The sequence below is a fragment of the Lactuca virosa genome, chromosome 7 (genome assembly GCF_052849685.1).
Source record: "Lactuca virosa cultivar CGN04683 chromosome 7, Lactuca_virosa_CGN04683_v6, whole genome shotgun sequence".
NCBI lineage: Eukaryota > Viridiplantae > Streptophyta > Magnoliopsida > Asterales > Asteraceae > Lactuca > Lactuca virosa.
Window position 1 is genome coordinate 94,633,870 of NC_136432.1, and position 19,653 is coordinate 94,653,522.

General features: G+C 35.1%; 1 protein-coding gene across 4 annotated transcripts; it reads right to left on the reverse strand.

Annotated features, from left to right (window-relative positions):
• Window positions 1-1,780: 1,780 nt before the first annotated feature.
• LOC145124342 (disease resistance protein RML1A-like) lies at window positions 1,781-17,617 on the reverse strand. Of its 4 annotated transcripts, none has more exons than XM_079059647.1 (9): window positions 17,041-17,609; window positions 9,536-10,646; window positions 9,313-9,381; window positions 8,776-9,012; window positions 7,336-8,674; window positions 6,001-6,098; window positions 5,361-5,492; window positions 2,659-2,746; window positions 1,781-2,573 (listed from the first exon to the last, which is right to left on the reverse strand). In XM_079059647.1, exons 1-9 carry the CDS (start codon window positions 17,526-17,528, stop codon window positions 2,260-2,262), a joined length of 3,876 nt encoding a protein of 1,291 aa, XP_078915773.1. In that variant the 5' UTR covers window positions 17,529-17,609; the 3' UTR covers window positions 1,781-2,259. The 4 variants fall into 4 exon arrangements, 3 of the variants coding, with proteins under 3 accessions (XP_078915773.1, XP_078915774.1, XP_078915775.1); XM_079059648.1 differs by having other exon boundaries at window positions 8,788-9,012; window positions 17,041-17,608; XM_079059649.1 differs by lacking the exon at window positions 8,776-9,012 and having other exon boundaries at window positions 17,041-17,608.
• Between the last annotated feature and the right edge of the window lie 2,036 nt (window positions 17,618-19,653).

Genomic DNA, 19,653 nt, shown 5'->3' on the forward strand with positions numbered 1-19,653 from the left:
ATTGGCAGAAGGCCATGGAAGAAGAAATGAATTCTTTGCAGAAGAATCAAACATATGAGTTGGTGAAACTCCCCAAAGGAAAGAAAGCCTTGAAAAACAAGTGGGTTTTCAAGTTGAAGAAAGACGGAAAGGGAAATACTATGAAGTATAAGGCGAGACTCGTTGTCAAAGGTTTCCAACAAAAAGAAGGAATCGACTTTGATGAAATTTTTTCGCCGGTTGTGAAGATGATGTCTATTCGAGTTGTACTCGGATTAGTTGCCAGTCTAGATCTTGAACTTGAGCAGATGGATGTGAAAACAACCTTTCTCCATGGTGATTTGGATGAAGAAATATACATGGAGCAGCCTGATGGCTTTAAAGTCCCAAAGAAAGAGCATCTCGTCTGTAAATTAAAGAAGAATCTTTATGGTCTTAAGCAAGCCCCAAGGCAGTGGTACAAGAAGTTTGATTCATTTATGATGAATCATGAGTACAAGAGAACTGTTGCAGACCATTGTGTATATCTGAAGAAGTTTCCAGATGGGAAATTTGTCATCCTTTTGCTCTACGTGGATGATATGTTGATAGTAGGCCAAGATGCAACGATGATCAACAACTTGAAGAAGGATTTGTCTAAGTTCTTTGATATGAAAGACTTAGGCCAAGCACAACAGATATTGGGGATGAAAATTATCTGTGATAGAAAATCAAGAAAATTGTTCTTATCACAGGAAGAGTATGTTGAACGTGTGATCAAAAGGTTCAACATGGAAAATGCCAAGCCCGTTAGTACGCCCTTGGCTAACCACTTCAAGTTGAGTAAGAAAAATTGTCCATCTTCTGAGAAAGAAAAAGAAGAGATGAAGGCAGTCCCCTATTCCTCAGCCGTAGGAAGTCTTATGTATGAAATGGTGTGTACAAGACCAGATATTGCTCATGTTGTCGGTGTTGTGAGTAGATATCTAGCTAATTCGGGAAAACAACATTGGGAAGCAGTCAAATGGATACTTTGATACCTGAAGGGTAGTTCGAAACTATGTTTATGCTACGGGGGAGCAAAGCCAATCGTGGAAGGTTATACAGATGCCGATATGGCAGGAGATCTTGATAGTAGGAAATCTACATCAAGTTACATTTTTACTTTGGCAGGAGGAGCTATCTCGTGGCAATCCAAGTTACAGAAGTGTGTCGCACTGTCAACAACAGAAGCCGAGTATAATGCTGCCGTTGAAGCTGGGAAGGAGCTTATATGGATGAAATGGTTTCTTCAAGAATTAGGCTTTCCACAAGAAGAGTACATCATTCATTGCGATAGTCAGAGTGCTATGGACTTGAGTAAGAACTCGATGTACCATTCCCGCACAAAACATATTGATATACGTTATCACTGGCTTAGAGAAGCAATTGAGGGACGGGAATTGAAGTTGTTAAAGATCAACACCAACAACAATCATGCAGACATGCTAACAAAGGTGGTGACACAAGAGAAACACAAACTATGTGCTGACATAGTTGGGATGAGGATTGTTGGACGGAGACTGGAGGGGGAGATTTGTTGTGTTCCAGCCTCCAAAGCTACAGTAGCCATCTTTGTTGACAAAATGAGACCTAGGGTGGCAAAGTCTTCCAACCCTATGATGAACACAGTTAATGAAGGCAACTACAATGGTGGCTGCCAAGACTATAAATAGAGACTTCATTCTTCAGTTGTAAGCATCCCAAACACAGAGAAACAGATAATATAACACTTAGAGTGAGAGTGTTAGTGAGAGGGTTGGGTTTTTGTAATAGTTGAGTGTGAGAGTTGTTCCTCCTATTGTAATTCTATTTTAGTGTTTAATAGAAGAGTTTTCCAACCCCTAACAATTCTAAAACCCTTTCCATGAAGGATTTCATAGAAAAGGCTATAGCAAGAATACCCTCCTTTTTTATAGCCACTCTCCTCATCCCACCTCTGTACATCACCGCTGCATCCTCCGGCCATCTGCAACCATTGCCACCTGCTGCCACCATCACCATCTTCAGCCTCCGAAGCTCCATCATATCCACTTTCTTCCACATTTCCCACTCCCCCTCGTTCTAAGTTTGTTGTCACCCCCAGCTTGCCTTTGTCTCCCTGATCAAGAGCCACGTAATTAAAGCCAACCCCAATACCCCATACACAATATCTTTTCTTGTACGTTAAACCAGTATTTACACTAGTTTTTGAAAAGTACCCCACACTATACATGTACTTAATGCATCTTTTCTTGTATGCTTCCAGTATCATTCAAGAACTCAGCAAATAGCACAGGCATTTGGATTCTCTTCTACACTGTGAGTAGAGTAATACTGTGGCATGTAAGGATTGTAGCTCTTGTAAGCTTCCAAAAGAGCTTCTTCTTTCTTCTTCTGATCATCATCCTTATCTTCTTTCTTTCCATCCCTCTTCTCTTCTTTCTTTCCATCCCTCTTTTCTTCTTTGGCTGGTTCAACAGCCACTAATTCTGTGTGCCAAGATTTTCTAAGGATTGCGACAATCTGAACTGGATCAATGTCCCCGGTCACCGTTAATTTCTTGTCTTTCATGTCTGCAGATATGGAATCGATCCCTACAAATATTTCAAAACAAAGTTTAGTCAAACTTCTGCTACTCAAATGCAAATAGACTGAAAACATAACAAACAGGATGTCAACCTGAAAGTCTGGAAACTTTCTTGAGCGCCTTTATTTTTTCCTTATCATTCGTAAAATCCACTTTCAGAACCACTTTCAGAGACCTTTTCTGCAAATGAAAACAAAGTAATAAAAATTAACATAAATCTCGGTGTTAGTGAGTTAGTCTCTGTACCCTTACCACTATGTAAAAAAAAAATACTCATTGCACATAAGTACCAGGTCACTAAAGACTTAGATATTATGTAGGACATTTCACTTCTAACCCAGTTTTAGTTTTGTAGGTGGCATCCATTTTGGGATTGGAGGTGCATTTTTGTTCCTTGGTTATTATAGTATTGCAACAGAATATGTTCTCCACCTTTTTGATGAAAAAAGGACGTTTGACAGTCTTGTTGAAAGTTAATCTAGACATATGGTTATTTTATGAAAGTTAATGGTAGTTAATTGGTTAGTTAATCTGGAAATCATAGGTTAGTTAATAGGGTAGTTAATAGTTGGTTATTTATGGAGTTGCAATGGTTGGTGAACAGTGGCGGAATCAGGAATTTTGATATGGGGGTACAAAAATTGTCAATATATTATATATCCAATATCGGGCATTAAAATATATATTATAATCTCTTTAGTTGGGGGTACAATAACATGAAACATGCTTACAAATAATATTTTTGTATATATATAAAACAATCTTTTGGGTGTACTGTAGTACGCACAACGTCCCATCTAGCTCCGCCACTGTTGGTGAATATTTGCAATGGTTAGATGGCTGTTCATATACGTGTATGCATCAATGTAAATTTATGGAGTTCCTGAAAAACAGATGTGTGTTCCTGTGCACACACATACTATAAATTCCTACAAGTTTTACTATGCTAACGTTAACTCCAACAAGTCTGCCAAACCAGGGAGAAACTCAAGTATTGAGGTATTCGGATATCATCCATGTTGCATGTACCAACAGTTGAAGATCCACTAGACAATTATGCCTCTTACTCAGTTTTTTGGTAGAAATTTAATATCTTGAATCCGGGTTATAGTTTCCTTGTCCAGATCAGAATCCATATATATATATATATATATATATATATATATATATATATAGAGAGAGAGAGAGAGAGAGAGAGTTCAACGCAGAGTGATAATGAGGCTGCACCTTGTGTATCTAGAAACCATTTTGCTTGTTTGCTAGCGACATCTGGTATTCTGTTTTCTATCAAACAATGGCATGGAGGACACGTACAAAATTGTTTCTCTAAAAACCATATGTTAGCATTATTTTCATAGCTGAAAGTGATGGGTAAATCGTTACCAGCTGTTGGATAGAATACGAAAAAAGGAGAAGTTTAATAAGCCTCATCAGATGTCTTTTGTGAACTATTTTGAATTTCAAGGAGAAAGGAGGACCATGTCTTCCCTAGTTAAGAATATTTTCATGCTATAACTTTGGTCCACCTACTCCATGAGTTGAGGAAAGAAAGTTAATTTCCAGTATAGGGAATGTTATGCTCCAGGTTATCTAGCTTAATGTCGGATTAGCTTTATATTGGGACCACTACAAGGATCGTACACTATGCAGACGACAATTTTGAGCTCTGTCCAGACGACTTGTCGTCGCGAAAGCCTATAGAGACGACTTGTCGTCGCGAAAGCCTATAGATTTAATGAATGTAGAGTTTATGGACATGTCTAAAGTATCTGTTCCTATTAAGATTCAGGTGTCTATTTCACTATCAAATCGGGATGAACAGAATCCGCTGCATACACATTATGCTAGTCGACTACATTATGCTAGTCGCTAGTCGACTAGCATAATGTGTATGCAGCGGATTCTGTTCATCCCGATTTGATAGTGAAATAGACACCTGAATCTTAATAGGAACAGATACTTTAGACATGTCCATAAACTCTACATTCATTAAATCTGAAGAGCAACGATAGCAAAAGTATGTTTTCAAGATACCGCATTGAGAACATTGAAGGTAAAAGGGGAAACATGTTGTGAAGTGGTAGCTGATGTTCTGACGTTTTCTGTAAAATACCAAATGTATCCGGCATACCATGTAAGCAAAATGAGTGGAGAAGTAAACATGAGGAAAAAACTTATCGATCCGGTAGGTCTTTCTTTTCGAAAAGTACTTGTAGTTTGAGAAGCAAATCTATTGAAAAGTAAACATTTATCGGTTTTCAATGCAGACTTTTTTGTAAAAAATATTATTGATTGCTTTCCTTTTTCCTTTCCTTCGTTCTGTATGAGGATCGATCATTTTAAAAGGATATTAAATTCGTTTAAATGATAATAGCTCATAAAGCTGTTGACCACAACATTTAAGGAATTGGATGGAATAACTAGGAAAAGGAAAATGTATAGTAGGTCAAACTCCATTAATGTCTTGTGTAGACAATTCAGAAGTATAAAACGAAAGCTAGATTCAAAGTGAAGTTCCATGATTATTTCGGAATAAGAATAAAAGAGTTGAAGCTTCCTAGGCTGTGTTTGTGATTTGAAGGAAAATTCCATATATGTTAGAAAAGAATAAGCTCCTCATTTTTATCTGCTAAGGATTATGCTGAATCACCTTTGCTTCAAATTTATTTCTTATAGCTGTGAGTTATTCAATTGTATTGTAATAAACTTGATGTAAATTTGTGCGTTGATGGGAACACAAGGAAAAGTTAAACTCTTAATTTTCTTTTGTCCGGTATACAAAATATTCAGTTACCTCTATTGTTGTATCGCTAGATTTGGATGATGTGGAAGATTTCATTGTCTTCCGAAACATGCTTGATGTGAACTCCAAAGTTTTATCTACAAAAGATGATTTCGGCATCTTTGCGATCTTGTAAACTTCCTCCTATTTTTTTCATGAACACCAAAACCTAATTAGCAAAACCCAGTTATTGTAGTAATGATGTTTTTTAGTACAAATGACCATATATTAAAAGACTAGCCAGAACCTAGCCAACGAAGATTACATCGGGGGAAAGTCGAAAAAGGACATGACATCCAAACATACCAGTCCACATTAAAGTTTTCACATCTACTAAAAATCCATCAAACACTTGAAGAACAATTCACACTAATTATAACCATATTAGCATCAAGTACCAAAAGGTTACACCAAATTATAATGGTTTGATAGATCTATTCACTTACATGAACTCATGAAATATCTGAAAAAGAAAATAGAAAATTAACCTGACTAGCAAACTTACAAGTATCATATGAATAAGGTAATTGAAACGGTTATTTGAGAAGCACGTCAATTGTACGCGCATATATATATATATATATATATATATATATATATATATATATATATATATATATATATATATATATATATTAAATAGCAAATTTACCAATTGAGGACCATGGATGATGCATTGAACAATTTTCAACTCGGTAAATGATGGATTCAACTGCTTAGGTCTACCTGTCTTTCTCCATCCCCGTACCTCTGTAAAAATGTGCCATGAGATGAATTTTCTATATTTGCAACATATAGATCTAGGGTAAATAGCACAAAAGATATTAAGTTTACACCAAAATTCTAATTTGACACTGTGTTTTTTTTTTCTCAAATTTGACACTGTATTTTTCAATTTTTTACAATTCTGATCACTTGACTGGTCAACCCGATTATCTGTTGATGTGGCATGATGACGTGTTAGTTTTGATGACGTGGCATGTTAACGTGTCAAAATTGAATTTTTTTCCGACAAAAGACACTAATTTTTCACTTTTTTTCGATTTTGACACTGATTAATTTTTTTGTTTCAGTTTTAACACTCTTTTTTTTTTCAAAATCGGACATCGTTTTTTCCAATTTTGTTCAATGTTAACCATTTTTCATTTGAAACCGTATAAATATTTTTTTAATACATTTCAAACCATATAAATACATTTTTTTCATTTGAAAACCATATTTTGTATAAACACAAGCGTTTTTTTTTTTTTTTTTTTTTTTTTTTTTTTTTTTTTTTATACTTTCAAACCATAATTTATGTATTAGTATGTATTAGTTATTTAAAACCGTATTTTATATTAAATACGCAACTTTAAAATGAGTTTGGAGGGCACAGAGGTTAGGTTTGCAAATCGTAAAATTTTTATATCTTATTCGAAGGTTATGGTTAGTTTGGTTCTCATGATATAACTAATACATACTTATACCTAAAATTATGGTTTAAATAAAAAAACCTTGTATTTATACAAAAATATGGTTTTTAAATGAAAAAATGTATTTATACGGTTTAAAATGTATTAAAAAAATATTTATACAGAATACGGTTTCAAATGGAAAATGGTCGACTGAACAAAATTGAAAAAAATGATGTTGGATTTGGAATAAAAAAGCAGTGTCAAAATTGAAAGAAAAAATTAAAATTAGTGTCAAAATCGAATAAAAGTGAAAACTTATTGTCTTTTGTAGGAAAAAATTCAACTTTGACACGTCATCATTTCATGTCAGCATGTGTCATCATCAAAACTGACATGTCATCATGCATGCCACGTCATGGTTGACCGGTCAAGTGGTCAGAATTGTAAAAAATTGAAAACACAGTGTCAAATTTGAGACAAAAGAAAACACAGTGTCAAATTAGAAATTTGGTGTAAACTTAGTGTCTTTTGTGCTATTTACTCATAGATCTAACTAAAATTGCCCAAAATTAGCTTTGATAAAAGGGACATACCAGTATTGTCAATGGTATCACCAACTAAAATTCTAAACCAATCAGTAGTCAGTTTACCAACCTCCATCAACTCATAGAAATCACGACGACAAAGATAGTATGCTCCTGTGCTGAGTTGAAATCCAAACAAATCTCCTCCAAGAATTTCTTCCCAGTCCATGTTATTTTTCAAGGTTTCCTTGGTTACATTTTCATCAGCATAAACAAGGCTCACACCACATTCCTGTACCTCCAATCCACTCATCACAACAATAGAAACATTAACTATATCTCCAATGTCCAATGTGTTTCCAATTGGCCAATAGCTTAACCATATTCCAACATTACCGAATTTAGGTTTTCCAAAGACTTTGGGGTTGTACATCAAATCAACACCATTGGTTGTACTGATTTTACAGAACCATGCCAAATAATCGTCACCTGATATTGTATATCTGAAAGTTACATCAAGTCCTTTGAGCTTCCTATTCATTGGACACGAAGGCACCTCAAAGGATAAAGACGATAGTTCCGATACATACTTGGGCTTCATGTTTGGATCCTTTATGTCTGGCAGAGATGTGCTCATTATACCAAATTCATATAAAACCTGGACACAGGGACTTCTGCCTTTGGTGAGCTCATCATCACCAACCAGGCAGACCTCACGATTTTGATATTCTTTTAGCCAGTTCATGTGTCCCAAATCATTTTCTTCAAGTTTGGCTATAGGAACCAATTTGATAAAGCCTTCGATTTGAGACAGACTAATACATCCTTCATAGCCAAACTCTTGCAATGTGAATCGATGCGATTGGAAACTTATTTTCTCTAATGACTTACAGTAGTATACATACAATTCTGCAAGTGTGCTTGGGAGACATAGAATCCATTTGAGTCTTAAGCACAAACTCAAGTCAAGAACCCGGAGACTTTTAAGATGTTCATAACAAGGCAGAAGCTCAAATAGACTATTGCCTAAATTCAAGTATTTCAATGATGTTTGAAAACGGAAATTCAAAGGAAAAAAATCAGTACACTCGAGATGGCAGTCCTTGAGGAATAACTGTTTTAATGATTGTGGGAAGGAAAAGGTAGGCTGTTCTGCAACTCCTCCACTAAAACTAGAAGCTACTAGCCTCACTAATGCATTTCTTTTCTGGCTCTTACAAACCTTTTTACAGCCTGTCATGTTCAGTAGTGCAAGACTAGCCAGTTGTCCAATGGAATCACAAACACGAACAAGACTGTGACAGTTCCAAAGAATCAAAGTCTCAAGATGAGGGATCCTGGACATGTTGCGGATTTCGACTAGGTTGTATGAGTCTTTAAGATTTAGAATCTTCAGTGATTGAAGAACCTGTTGCAAAAGTAACAAGATTTGTGTATCACTCCTTGTATGCATAAAGACCATTAACAACTAAGTAGCTAAATGGATAAGCCAAAAAAAAAATAGTATACCACATTCCCTACCATGGGCGGTTCAAATACTTCCAATTTGCTGTAACTCAAATCTAAAGCCACCAACTTTCCCATGGATAAGTCAGAGGGTATAGTTTTTAGATGAAAGCCAAACCAGCAGAGCCATCTTAAATCTTCTGAAACATTCTCGTAGGACCCGTCAAGATACACAAGATTAAAGTGGAGCAGTTTTAGTTTATCCATGTTTTTAAGTGCATCTGTCTTTAGTTTTAATGACTGCAAGTTTTGTATAAAGAGGGATAGTAAGGTTACATCATATCCAGAAATAAATTCACCAAAGATTCTATGTGTTGAGTACCAATCAGAAGTTCCATGTCCTGATGGTTGTGTAATAACTGGGGTTATATATATATATATATATATATATATATATATATATATATATATATATGTGTGTGTGTGTGTGTGTGTGTACACACACAAAACAACACAGAATGCAATATAGATAAGTAATCTAACAAATTAATTAGATCTAATCCAAAAAAAAAAACAACATTTTAACTTGTTTAATATTACCTTGACTGGAAATTCCTCTTTCCTTAACATTTCCATGTCAAGTGCCAGACCTTCCACTGTTTCCGAACCCTATATAAATGGAAAAAAAAGGATTAACTTTACAATTCAAATCAAATAGGAAAATGTGAAAACAAAATTATGCTTGAACATATATATATATATATATATATATATATATATATATATATATATATATATATATATATATAAAGAAGCATTTTACCTCTCCTTTGCTCATTATCTTATAAGAGTCGCTACTAAGCCAGACTCTACTACGTTTTGCAGGGAATTTTAATGCTTCTTGACGAACTATATCTTTTCCCATCTCCTGAAGCAAGTTATGCATCATCAGTTTATTCTTCGGTGAAACAGAAAGAAGGCATCTGTTGGAAAGGATTTTGATTCCAGAGATTGCAGAGCAATCATCCTCCAATATCTTTTCCACATAATCCTTGTCTTTTCCAACAAAGAAACAAGCAATATGCAAAAACAACTGTCTGTTAAAGTGATGTGGCAACAACTCGTAGCTCCTAAGGAGTATGCATTGAATTCCAAAAGCAATCTCTGTTTCAAATGACCTTAATGTACTTTTCCAATATTGGAGGCTATTCTCCTCTGCTAGCAAGCGACCCAACACTTCAAGAGCCAGTGGATTTCCTTCACAATGGTGTACTGCCTGTACTGACAGCTTCTTGAAACCTTCTGTAGGAAATTTGGATATGAAGGTATGACCACATAAAAGATCAAGTGATTCATCATCATTCAATAATTTCATTTCATATTTTCGACACCTCCAGGATCTGGACTCAAACCATTGGTCTGAAATTTGAACCCTTGATGTTATTATAATCTTACTTTGGGCATTAATCTTCCCAGTTCCAAGTAAAGCTTCAAGCTGAGCATATTCACAAATGTCATCAAGAATAATAAACGCTCTTTTTGTTTGTAAGGCCTCCTCAATCTTACATGTGACTGGAGAAACACTGGGTATTTTTCTATTCTTCCCCCCTAAAATTTCATTCAGAAGTTGTTCTTGTAGCTGAAGCAAATCATCATGTCCTTTACATCTGCCACCAATCTCTTCAAGAAAACAAATGTTTTCAGAAGATTTCAAATTTCTATTGTAAATATACTTGGCCAATGTTGTCTTGCCACTTCCACCCATGCCACAAATTGCTATAAAGTTAACGTTGGGTTCATTTATAATGGAACTAACATCCTTGTATTGAGAGGCCATCCCTGGTAGATTGTTTGGAAGATGAAATTTTTTACAATCCAGTTTCTCATAAACGGTTTCAATAATTTTCTTCTGGCACTCTGCTTCAGGAGTGAAACTACACATGAAAAATAGACTAGTTCATGGGATCACATTTAAATATTCTTTGATATCGCTGAATGAAAATATTGAATGATAAATAATTTCCAAATATCAGGTACATACAAATATATGTTTAAATTTGATTACCATCAACGTTTTCCGAGAAAGATACAAAATTCATTGTAAAAATTGATCTAAGTGTTTAAAACGGTAGAGAAGGTCTCTTAAATTTAATTACAAGTGCATCTTAACTACAAATTTCAATCAAAATAAAACAAATATTGATAGATTTGTCGGAATTATGTACATCAAAGCCCTTTATAGTCTATTCCTAAGGGTTAAAACCATGGGGGCCGACAGTTCTGATTGTGGGGACAATATAATTGTTTCCTTGTGAAAAAAAGATGTTACAAATTATCATAACATAGTTGGGGACAATTTTATCGTGAAATAAAAGTTATACAAAAAGTTCACCGAAAGCATCTCCAATGGGAGATTATTCATGAATTATTACTATTTGTTCACCCACTCAATACCGTATACCGTTAGAGTGAATCCTGTATTCTTCCAATTTGATGTGCACTTTCAACGAATCTTTGCCAAATATCTCATACGTTACATCGGTGGATTACTCAGAGGTTTTCGGACATCGATTTCGCAGGCATGGACAAGGACGGGTGCTATGCGTTCATGAAAAGGTTCACTGGAGAAAAGTGTGAGAAGCTCTATTACTGCCAACCTGATATTGATTTTCCAAAAGGTTTGACCTTAATTAGCAATGAGCTGGATTATGCCGACTTTATAGCAATTTCTTATGAATGTGGTTTTATACTCCCTATGTATGTAGACCATTTTGGTAATAGTAACATACATGAATGGTTTGATGAACACAAAGACGAGGTTGTTGATAACATAGAGATGAAGAAGTGATTGATGGTGCATGACCAATTAAGGAAGTTGAGATAGGGCATGAGGATGAAGATGAGGTTGACGATGAGGATGGGGATGACTATGGGGCTGAGGATGAGGATACCGATGATGATGAGGATGACCATGACAACCCTCATTTTTCAAAAAGGATAATGGAAATGATTTCGACATGGGTGAGATTGCAGGTGTAGGTAAGCCTTTGGAAGAAGACACGGCTGGCAATGAAGATGCTTATCCTGAGTCGCCAAATATTTTCAATGAAAAGCTACACTGGAAGGAGCAGGAACCTGTGTTAGGTAGGAGGCTTGAGAGTCCTAAACAATTGTAACACATGCTCTGTAACTATGCTGTTACGAATGGTTATCAATTATGTTTTGTGAAAAATGATAGTAGACGGTTGCTAGCCAAATGTGGTGATGGAAAATATACATTTAAGGTTTGGGGTTCATGGATGAGTGATAATAAGTCTTTCCAAATCAAGTATCTTATTAGTGATCATAATTATGCAAATAATTTCAATTTCGGATCAATTGTCACTTATAAACGAATAAGTGCCCACTTTACTCAACAATTTTTTAATAATCAAAAGATGAGTGTCATATTGCTTAGAGAGGAGGTGAAAACCACTTTGGCATTGATGTGACTACAAGTCGGTGTAAGAGGAGCCAAGAAGTATGCATTGACTCTAGCTGAAGGCACAGTTGCAGAAAATTATGCCTGAATATGGTGATATTGTGAGGAGATTAAAAGATCAAATCCTGGATCCAAAGTTAAAATTTTTATGGATGCAATGCCTGATGGTAAGAATTAATTCAACAAGATTTACATATGCTTTGCTACAGTCAAAGAGGGGTGGAGGGGAGGTTGTAGAAGGATCATAAACCTAGATGGTTGTTTCCTGAAAAGCTTTTGGTTATAATCAAAGCTATTGGACTTCTCGAAGGTTGTTTGACTACTTCAAATCAAAGGTTAGAAAAAATCCTATGCACTTATTGTATGTTTTCATGAGTTTTTAGATTCTGTCCTTTTGGTAATTACACTCTCATTTTGGTAATTACACAACTCGAATTAGGTTCTTATCAGTTTGGTAATCAAAGATTGAACTTGGTTGCAATGGTTAGTGCTCATATCCATGGTGGTTGTTAGGTTCTTATCAGCTATACAACACAGTGTTGTCAACATAGTATAGTTAACATAGTGTTATCAGTTATTCAACCTCTTTGTCCATGAAATTTCTCAATTTCTCCCTGTAATGTTTTTGTACTCTCACTTCACTGCAGACTATTTATTAAGTTTTTAGACTTAGAATGACTTCTAAAGGAGCACGAAAAGATCCAGCCTAGGGACATAGTGAAAAGGTAAAAGTACCGGAAGAAGGTAGCAAAAAAGTTTACAAATACCTCAAGTGTAACTATTGTAGCAAGGTCATCAAAGAGGGGGGGGGGGGGGGGGGTAAAACAAATGAAGGTACATCTTGATGGATCAGGGAAAGATGATGTACCTAGTGTAAATGTGCCCGACATAGTAAATGAAGAAATGAAACAATATCTAAAAGCATATCAAGATCATAAATTCACTATTCAATGCATTTTTGAGGAAAATGTGGGTTGTGGATCATACCATATGAGTAATAGCACTAATAATATTGTTGCTTCAGGTGCAAATTCTTGTCCTAGTGTTAGCACCAGGGTGTTAGAGGCCCAATAGACCATTATGTGGAGATTCCACTTAATGATGACCAAGGGACATTAGCGGTTGAAAAGATGATGACACCAACGAAGGCTAAAGAACACCGCAATAGAGTTTGCTTGGGTATTGGGCGGTGCTTTTATGAGAACGGGATGCCATTTAATATCACATCGAGTCCGACATTTGTAAATATGGTGCGTTCAATTGGTAATTATGGTCATGACTTAAAACCTCCATCAACATACGAGTTGGGCACTTGGATTTTAAAAGAAGAAGTCAAGACAACCACTACATTTGTAGATGACATAAAAGCTACTTGAAGCAAATAGGAGTTTCTTTATTATCAGATGGCTAGTCCGATATTAGAAACAGAAGCCTCAACAACTTCCTTGTGAACAATCAATATGGTACTGTCTTTTTGAAAACTGTTGACGCGTCTGATTGCATAAAAATGCACAGAAGTTGTTCGGTGTTATTGAGGAAATCGGTGAAGATATTGTCATTCAAGTGATCACAGATAATGCAAACGCGTACAAAGCTGTCGGTACCTTGTTGATGGAGAAGCGAAAACATTTATATTGGACTCTGTGTGCTGCTCATTAAATAGATTTGATGTTAAAGAAAATTGGGGGTTGCCACAAAACAAAAATGATTTACTTAAGGCGAAAAGAGTAAGCAATTTTATTCATAGCCATCAGTGGGTTTTGAGTTTAACAAGAAAGATTGCAAAGAAAGATCTTCTTCGGCCGGTTGCTACCCGATTTGCCACTACATTTTTGACACGGGAAATCATGTACGAGTTGAACAACCATTACAACAGATGTTCGTTTTAACTGATTGGTCAAATTGTGCTTGGGCCAAGAAGCAGGATGGAATAGTTGTCAAGAAGATTGTCATGGACGAAGTTTATTTTTGGGCTAGTGTGGTTTATTCAATGAAAACCACAAAGCCTCTAGTTCATGTTTTGAGACTTGTTGATGGTGAAAAAGAACCAGCAATGGTTTATATTTATTGTGCTATGGACAAATGAAAGGAAAAGATTGCCAAAAATTTTGATGGGGATGTGGCTTCTTACATATGGGACATTATTGATGAAAAATGGGAGAATCAAATGCACCGTGACTTGCATGCAGCGATTTATTTCTTGAATCCACGCTATAGGTGGAGTCCTGATGTTTCCGACATCCCGAGATAAAAATGGGTTTATATAGGTGCATGGAAAGACTCTTGGATCAAGAGACTAATGAAAAAGTTGATTCACAGCTTGATGACTTTAAGTACAAGAGAGGGTTGTTTGGATATAATGCGGAGTTGATATCATACATCAAACGGCCTCACAGTATATACTAGAACTATAATTATATATACATTTTTCCATTATTATTAAATAATATACTATTTTGAATTTGGTTTTTCGTTTATTTATGTAGTTGAATGGTGGGATAACTTTGGAGAAAATGTGCCCGAACTCATGATTTTTGCAACAAAAATATTAGATCTAACTTTTTCCGCTTCAGCTTGCGAAAGGGATTGGCGTACATTTAATCAAGTACACACAAAACGAAGGAACCGGTTGACGACGAGTTAAATGAATAGCTTGGTGTACATTATGTATAACAAGAAGTTGAAGCGAAAATTTGCCTCAAAGAAGAAGTTAGGAGAGGGTGATAATCCCTTACTTGTTGAGGAAGTGCCTTCTGATGATAAATTGTTAGCCGACCCAAGTGACGAAGACGATAAGAATGGTGGAGAAGTTGGAACTGGTGAAGAAGTTGCAACAGAAGTTGGAACAGTTCAAAAAGGAGGAAGGGTGTTGAACTAAACCTGGTGGATGAAGACGATGAGCTCGAAGGTCACATGGAAGATGATGATGACCTTCGTTTTTGTTGGTTTGGCTTGATTTGAAGACTACTATGCGTTCGTTTTTATTAATTTGGCATGATTTGAAGACTATTATGAATTTATAGTCTTTTTATTTTTGGCATGATGACATTAAGTAAAACTTTTATGTTTGAAATTAGACTCTAGTATGTTTTTTTATGATTAATATAATATATTATTATTATTATTTTCTTCCTCCTCAAGGCTTACGCCTCGTGAGGTTAGGAGTAAACGTCTCGAGGCCCGATTTCGTATTTTAAAACCTTGTCGAGCATGATGAAAATGAAAATACTTTGCTACTAAATGCTTTTGAAACTTACCGTGTAGAAACTAGCATTCCAACTTGTTAAGTTTTGGCAAGTGTGAGGCAGTGCCCCAAACGGTGTCAAATTTAAGCTCGTTATCTTCTAATTTCTAGTGGGATGTGTGTTTAAATTTCCAGTGGTCTTGTGTGTTAGTTTAAGTTCAAGTGTGATGTTTTTAATTTCAAGCGTATAATTTCCTTTTAAGTTAATGAAATTTAAGTTTTTATTAAAATAATTAGTTTATATTGATTCTTTTATACAAATTAAATATTAAAAAAATAACATGGCAAGTGTGGCAACCCACGCCATGTAAATAGAAAAAATTTGAAGTAGTGTGGCAAATCCTAGGTGGTGCCTACATGGACCATGGCAAACTTGACATCACTCACTCCCGCTTAAGAGCATTCACAATGGTATAGACCTCATAGATGTTGGCACGTAATCACATAAACTCTTTTTTATGTAGACTAGATGTATCCTCAATATTGATACACCCTTTTAAGACTACCCGATACCAGCCCGTGGAGGGACGTTTTTGCCTATGTGGAGGCACCTTAACGCTGTGGTAACAACTGAAACACGACCCTAGCCTCTAGTTATGAGATGTGGCGTTACGAAATGTGGTAACGAGCACGAGAGGCAACACTCAATCAAATCATTTCTTTCTCTTTTTTTTCTCTCTCTCTCTTCTCTTAACATCATGTTATAACATCACCTCCACTTCATGTTATAACATATTAAAATGCGAGGTGACAATATTTGACTTCATAACCCTGTTGCCAACACCTAATACTTTAAACATTTTAAAGATTTATAAATAGGTTTTACTTGACTCAATGGTTTATTCAAACTATATTTAAATTTAATTCATTTGGTTTTTATATATAAAAAAAATTATGGAAAGAAAATCAAAATTAACACCCATAAAATGAACGTATTTAAAACTAAATAGTAAAATCTATTACAAATTAATAAAATGAATCAATAATCACCAAGTCTAATTCTGAATCAACTGCAAATATATTTTGAACAAGTACTCTTCTCTGTTTTGACAAGATTTGAGGAACCCTAATATCGTATTAAAACATAAGTGGAAACATTTTAATTTTTTGTGATAATATTAAAAATAAAACAAATATCAATAATATCTAATACCTATATTTTCTATTATTTTTCTTATTTCATATTTATTGTAATAAAAAAAAAAGTTAGCCATCACATATACATAACAGCAAACCCAATAATCCCACTGACGTGAGGTAGGCGGCGAGTTGGATATGGACAGCCATGTGTCCACTGTTTGGAGGAGCGGCTGTATCACATCAAATTCATTCATTTTTTTATCCAATTACTTTTTTAGCTACTTTTCCAATCTTCCTTCTAAAACAAAGATATCTTTAACATTTCATAGGATAAATTCACTAACGCATGTTTCAACATAAATTCACATATATCAACACAAATTCACCGAGCCGTGATTTTGAAGTGGAGAACATACTTAGCTAGATGTTAACACATATAATCGTCAAATTATGAATCAAAGTAGCATCAATTAAAACATATTGAAGTATGACAAATTACAAGCTAAGGGACAAAAAGGCATACCTGGACAGAACCTCGCCGGCCAAACCAGCAACCTCCGTCAGAGCTTCCTTCCAAAGGTTCACGTTCTGATCTGTCCACCTTGAAAAGGCTTTGACTTCGATTGCAAAAGTTTTATGTTGTTTCCCGACATCAGAAGGATCAACCTTATAAAAGACTGGTAGAACGAAATGATCGCCCTCCCTCCTTTGTTGGAGAATCAAATAAAGCTCGTCCAGGCACCAAGTGGAAGTTGCATAGTTCTCTGACAATACAACTATTGAAGCCCTGGATCCTTTAATTGCGTTCTCAATCTCCGGCTTCACTTTTTCACCTCTTTCAATTTCTTCTTCATCCCTAAAAGTAAGGATTCCTGCTGTCCTTAATCTTTCGTAAAGATGATCTGTAAAATTATGACGAGTATCTTCGCCTCTAAAGCTTAGAAAAACATCATAGCTGCTAGCATTAGCACCCGGAGAAGCCATAATACTAGAGGAAGAACTGGAAGCCATTGAAATTGAATGTGTGAGGATGGAATATGAGGTTTTGGTATCTGTATATGATACCAAAAACAATCAATTGGGTGTGGTTATAGTCAATGGAAAATTTTTAATTATGCAAAATAATACCCCACAAAACATTAATACTTTTCATTTTTGTCAGCTTTAGTAGTGACTTTTCTAATCAATGAAATGTCATATTTTCTGTCATATTTTCTGTTACATCAACAAACAACTTTATAATTTAAGTAATTAACAATTTTCTTCATTGTACATTATTACTTTGTATGGATCAGGTACAAAAGTTTTATTTCTCCCTTTGTCAACCTTTTAGTCCAATACATTAAGTTGATCATTTTGCCTTGGACCGAATTTTCTTCTCCTTCATTTGTGAACCTTGAAAACTCTATAAGCTATAACCCTAATAATCAAAACCTTCTATTTGATTGCCTGGTTTGAGGATATTAATATAGTGGTGTCCTGTCAACTAGCTAATAAAAGTCAACAAATTATATGGCTTATGACGTGAAATTAAATATCGAGAAAATGATTTGTAAGACAAACAAAGTTTCGAAATCGTTTAAAAAACCTCAATCATGTTTTGTCTGTTCGAAAAAGCCTAACGAACTTAACATTTTGTCTAAAAAACCCAACGAACTTACGCTTTTGTTCAATTCTCATTAGAGACAACCAGATTCATTAGGTATGCAATTAGTTTGCAAATGACATGGAATTATATTTAATGACATGGAATAAACAGATTAGAATCGCCCTTTATATATCGATTTAAATCTTGGAGAGGAAAAATGCAAACCCTTGTAGATGTGGACACTCTTTCAGATTTGGACTTCTAGAACATAGGATCATCCGGAGAAAAAGTTCAGGGCTTGTTCTAACAGATCGAACAGATGGGTAAGTGTAATTGAAAGCTTTATCATGTCTATCTTCTATCTATTTGTTTGGTTATTTCAAAAACAAGAACTTATTAAGATAATGGTTATCTAAACAATTATGAATCAAGCAAACACAGTCGTAATGGTCATCTAAACTATGTAAACTCAACAATAAGTCATAAAGACAAAAAAAATCTAACACATAAGGATCTTTCATTAAAAAAACATGATAAATTAAACAACTATTAACATCCAAATCATAGAAATCAACTCATAAAATTAACATAATCAACCAAATAAATAGAAGATGGACATGATAAATCTTCACATAGTTCAGGGCTTGTTCAAACAAACAGATGGGTAAGTGTAGTTCAAATAGATAGAAGATGGACAGGCTTTCAGTTACACTTACCCATCTCTTCGAGCAAGCCCAAAACTTTTTCACTTTTTTTACTGGACAATCCTCCGTTCTAGATGTCTAAATCCGATAAAGGCGTCCACATCCACAACGGTTTGCATCATCAAAGATCTTATTTATAGATATTGAGAAGGACATCAACGAATAAGAGGAATAAGAAGAAGTAGCCATTACAAGTGATCGAACAAAGATGTCGTTCGTTTTTCTCTTCTCCAAGCCCTAAATCGATACATAAAGGGCAATTCTAATTTGTTTATCCCATGTCATTAAATATAATGACATGTCATTTGCAAACTAACTGTATACCTAATGAATCTGGTTGCCTCTAAGAAGAATTGAACAAAAGCGTTAGTTCGTTGGGTTTTTTTAGACAAAATGTTAAGTCTGTTGGGTTTTTTTGAACAGACAAACATGATTGGGGGTTTTTTGAACGGTTTCGACACTTTGTTGGTCTTAGAAGTCATTTTCCCGATATTTAATTCCATGTCATCGGTCATGTCATTCGTTAACTTTCATTAGCGGGTTGACTCTATTGAGAATTGGACAAAAGTGTAAGTTACTTGGCCTTTTTTAGACAAAATGTTAAGTTCGTTGGCTTTTCTTGAACATAAAAAACATAGTTGAGGTGTTTTGAACGGTTTGGAAACTTCGTTGGGCTTATAAGTGATTTTTCCTTCCAAAAAAAAACTTTTCTACATCTCTAAATCAATAGATGCAGCAACAAAGAAGAAAATAGGAGCAGCAAAAAAAAGACAGACATTTTCACAAACAGGTGATGAGCATCAAGATAACAGGAACAGAATAATGGACAGAATAAGAATTGGTA

Coding starts and splice junctions, on each gene's coding strand:
- LOC145124342 (XM_079059647.1), bottom strand. CDS start 17,528: ATGGCTTCCAGTTCTTCCTCTAGTATTATGGCTTCTCCGGGTGCTAAT. Junction 9,013..9,312: donor AAGAGGAATTTCCAGTCAAG/GTAATATTAAAC, acceptor CAAAACTTGCAG/TCATTAAAACTAAAGACAGA. Junction 6,099..7,335: donor TGATACCATTGACAATACTG/GTATGTCCCTTT, acceptor ACATTTTTACAG/AGGTACGGGGATGGAGAAAG.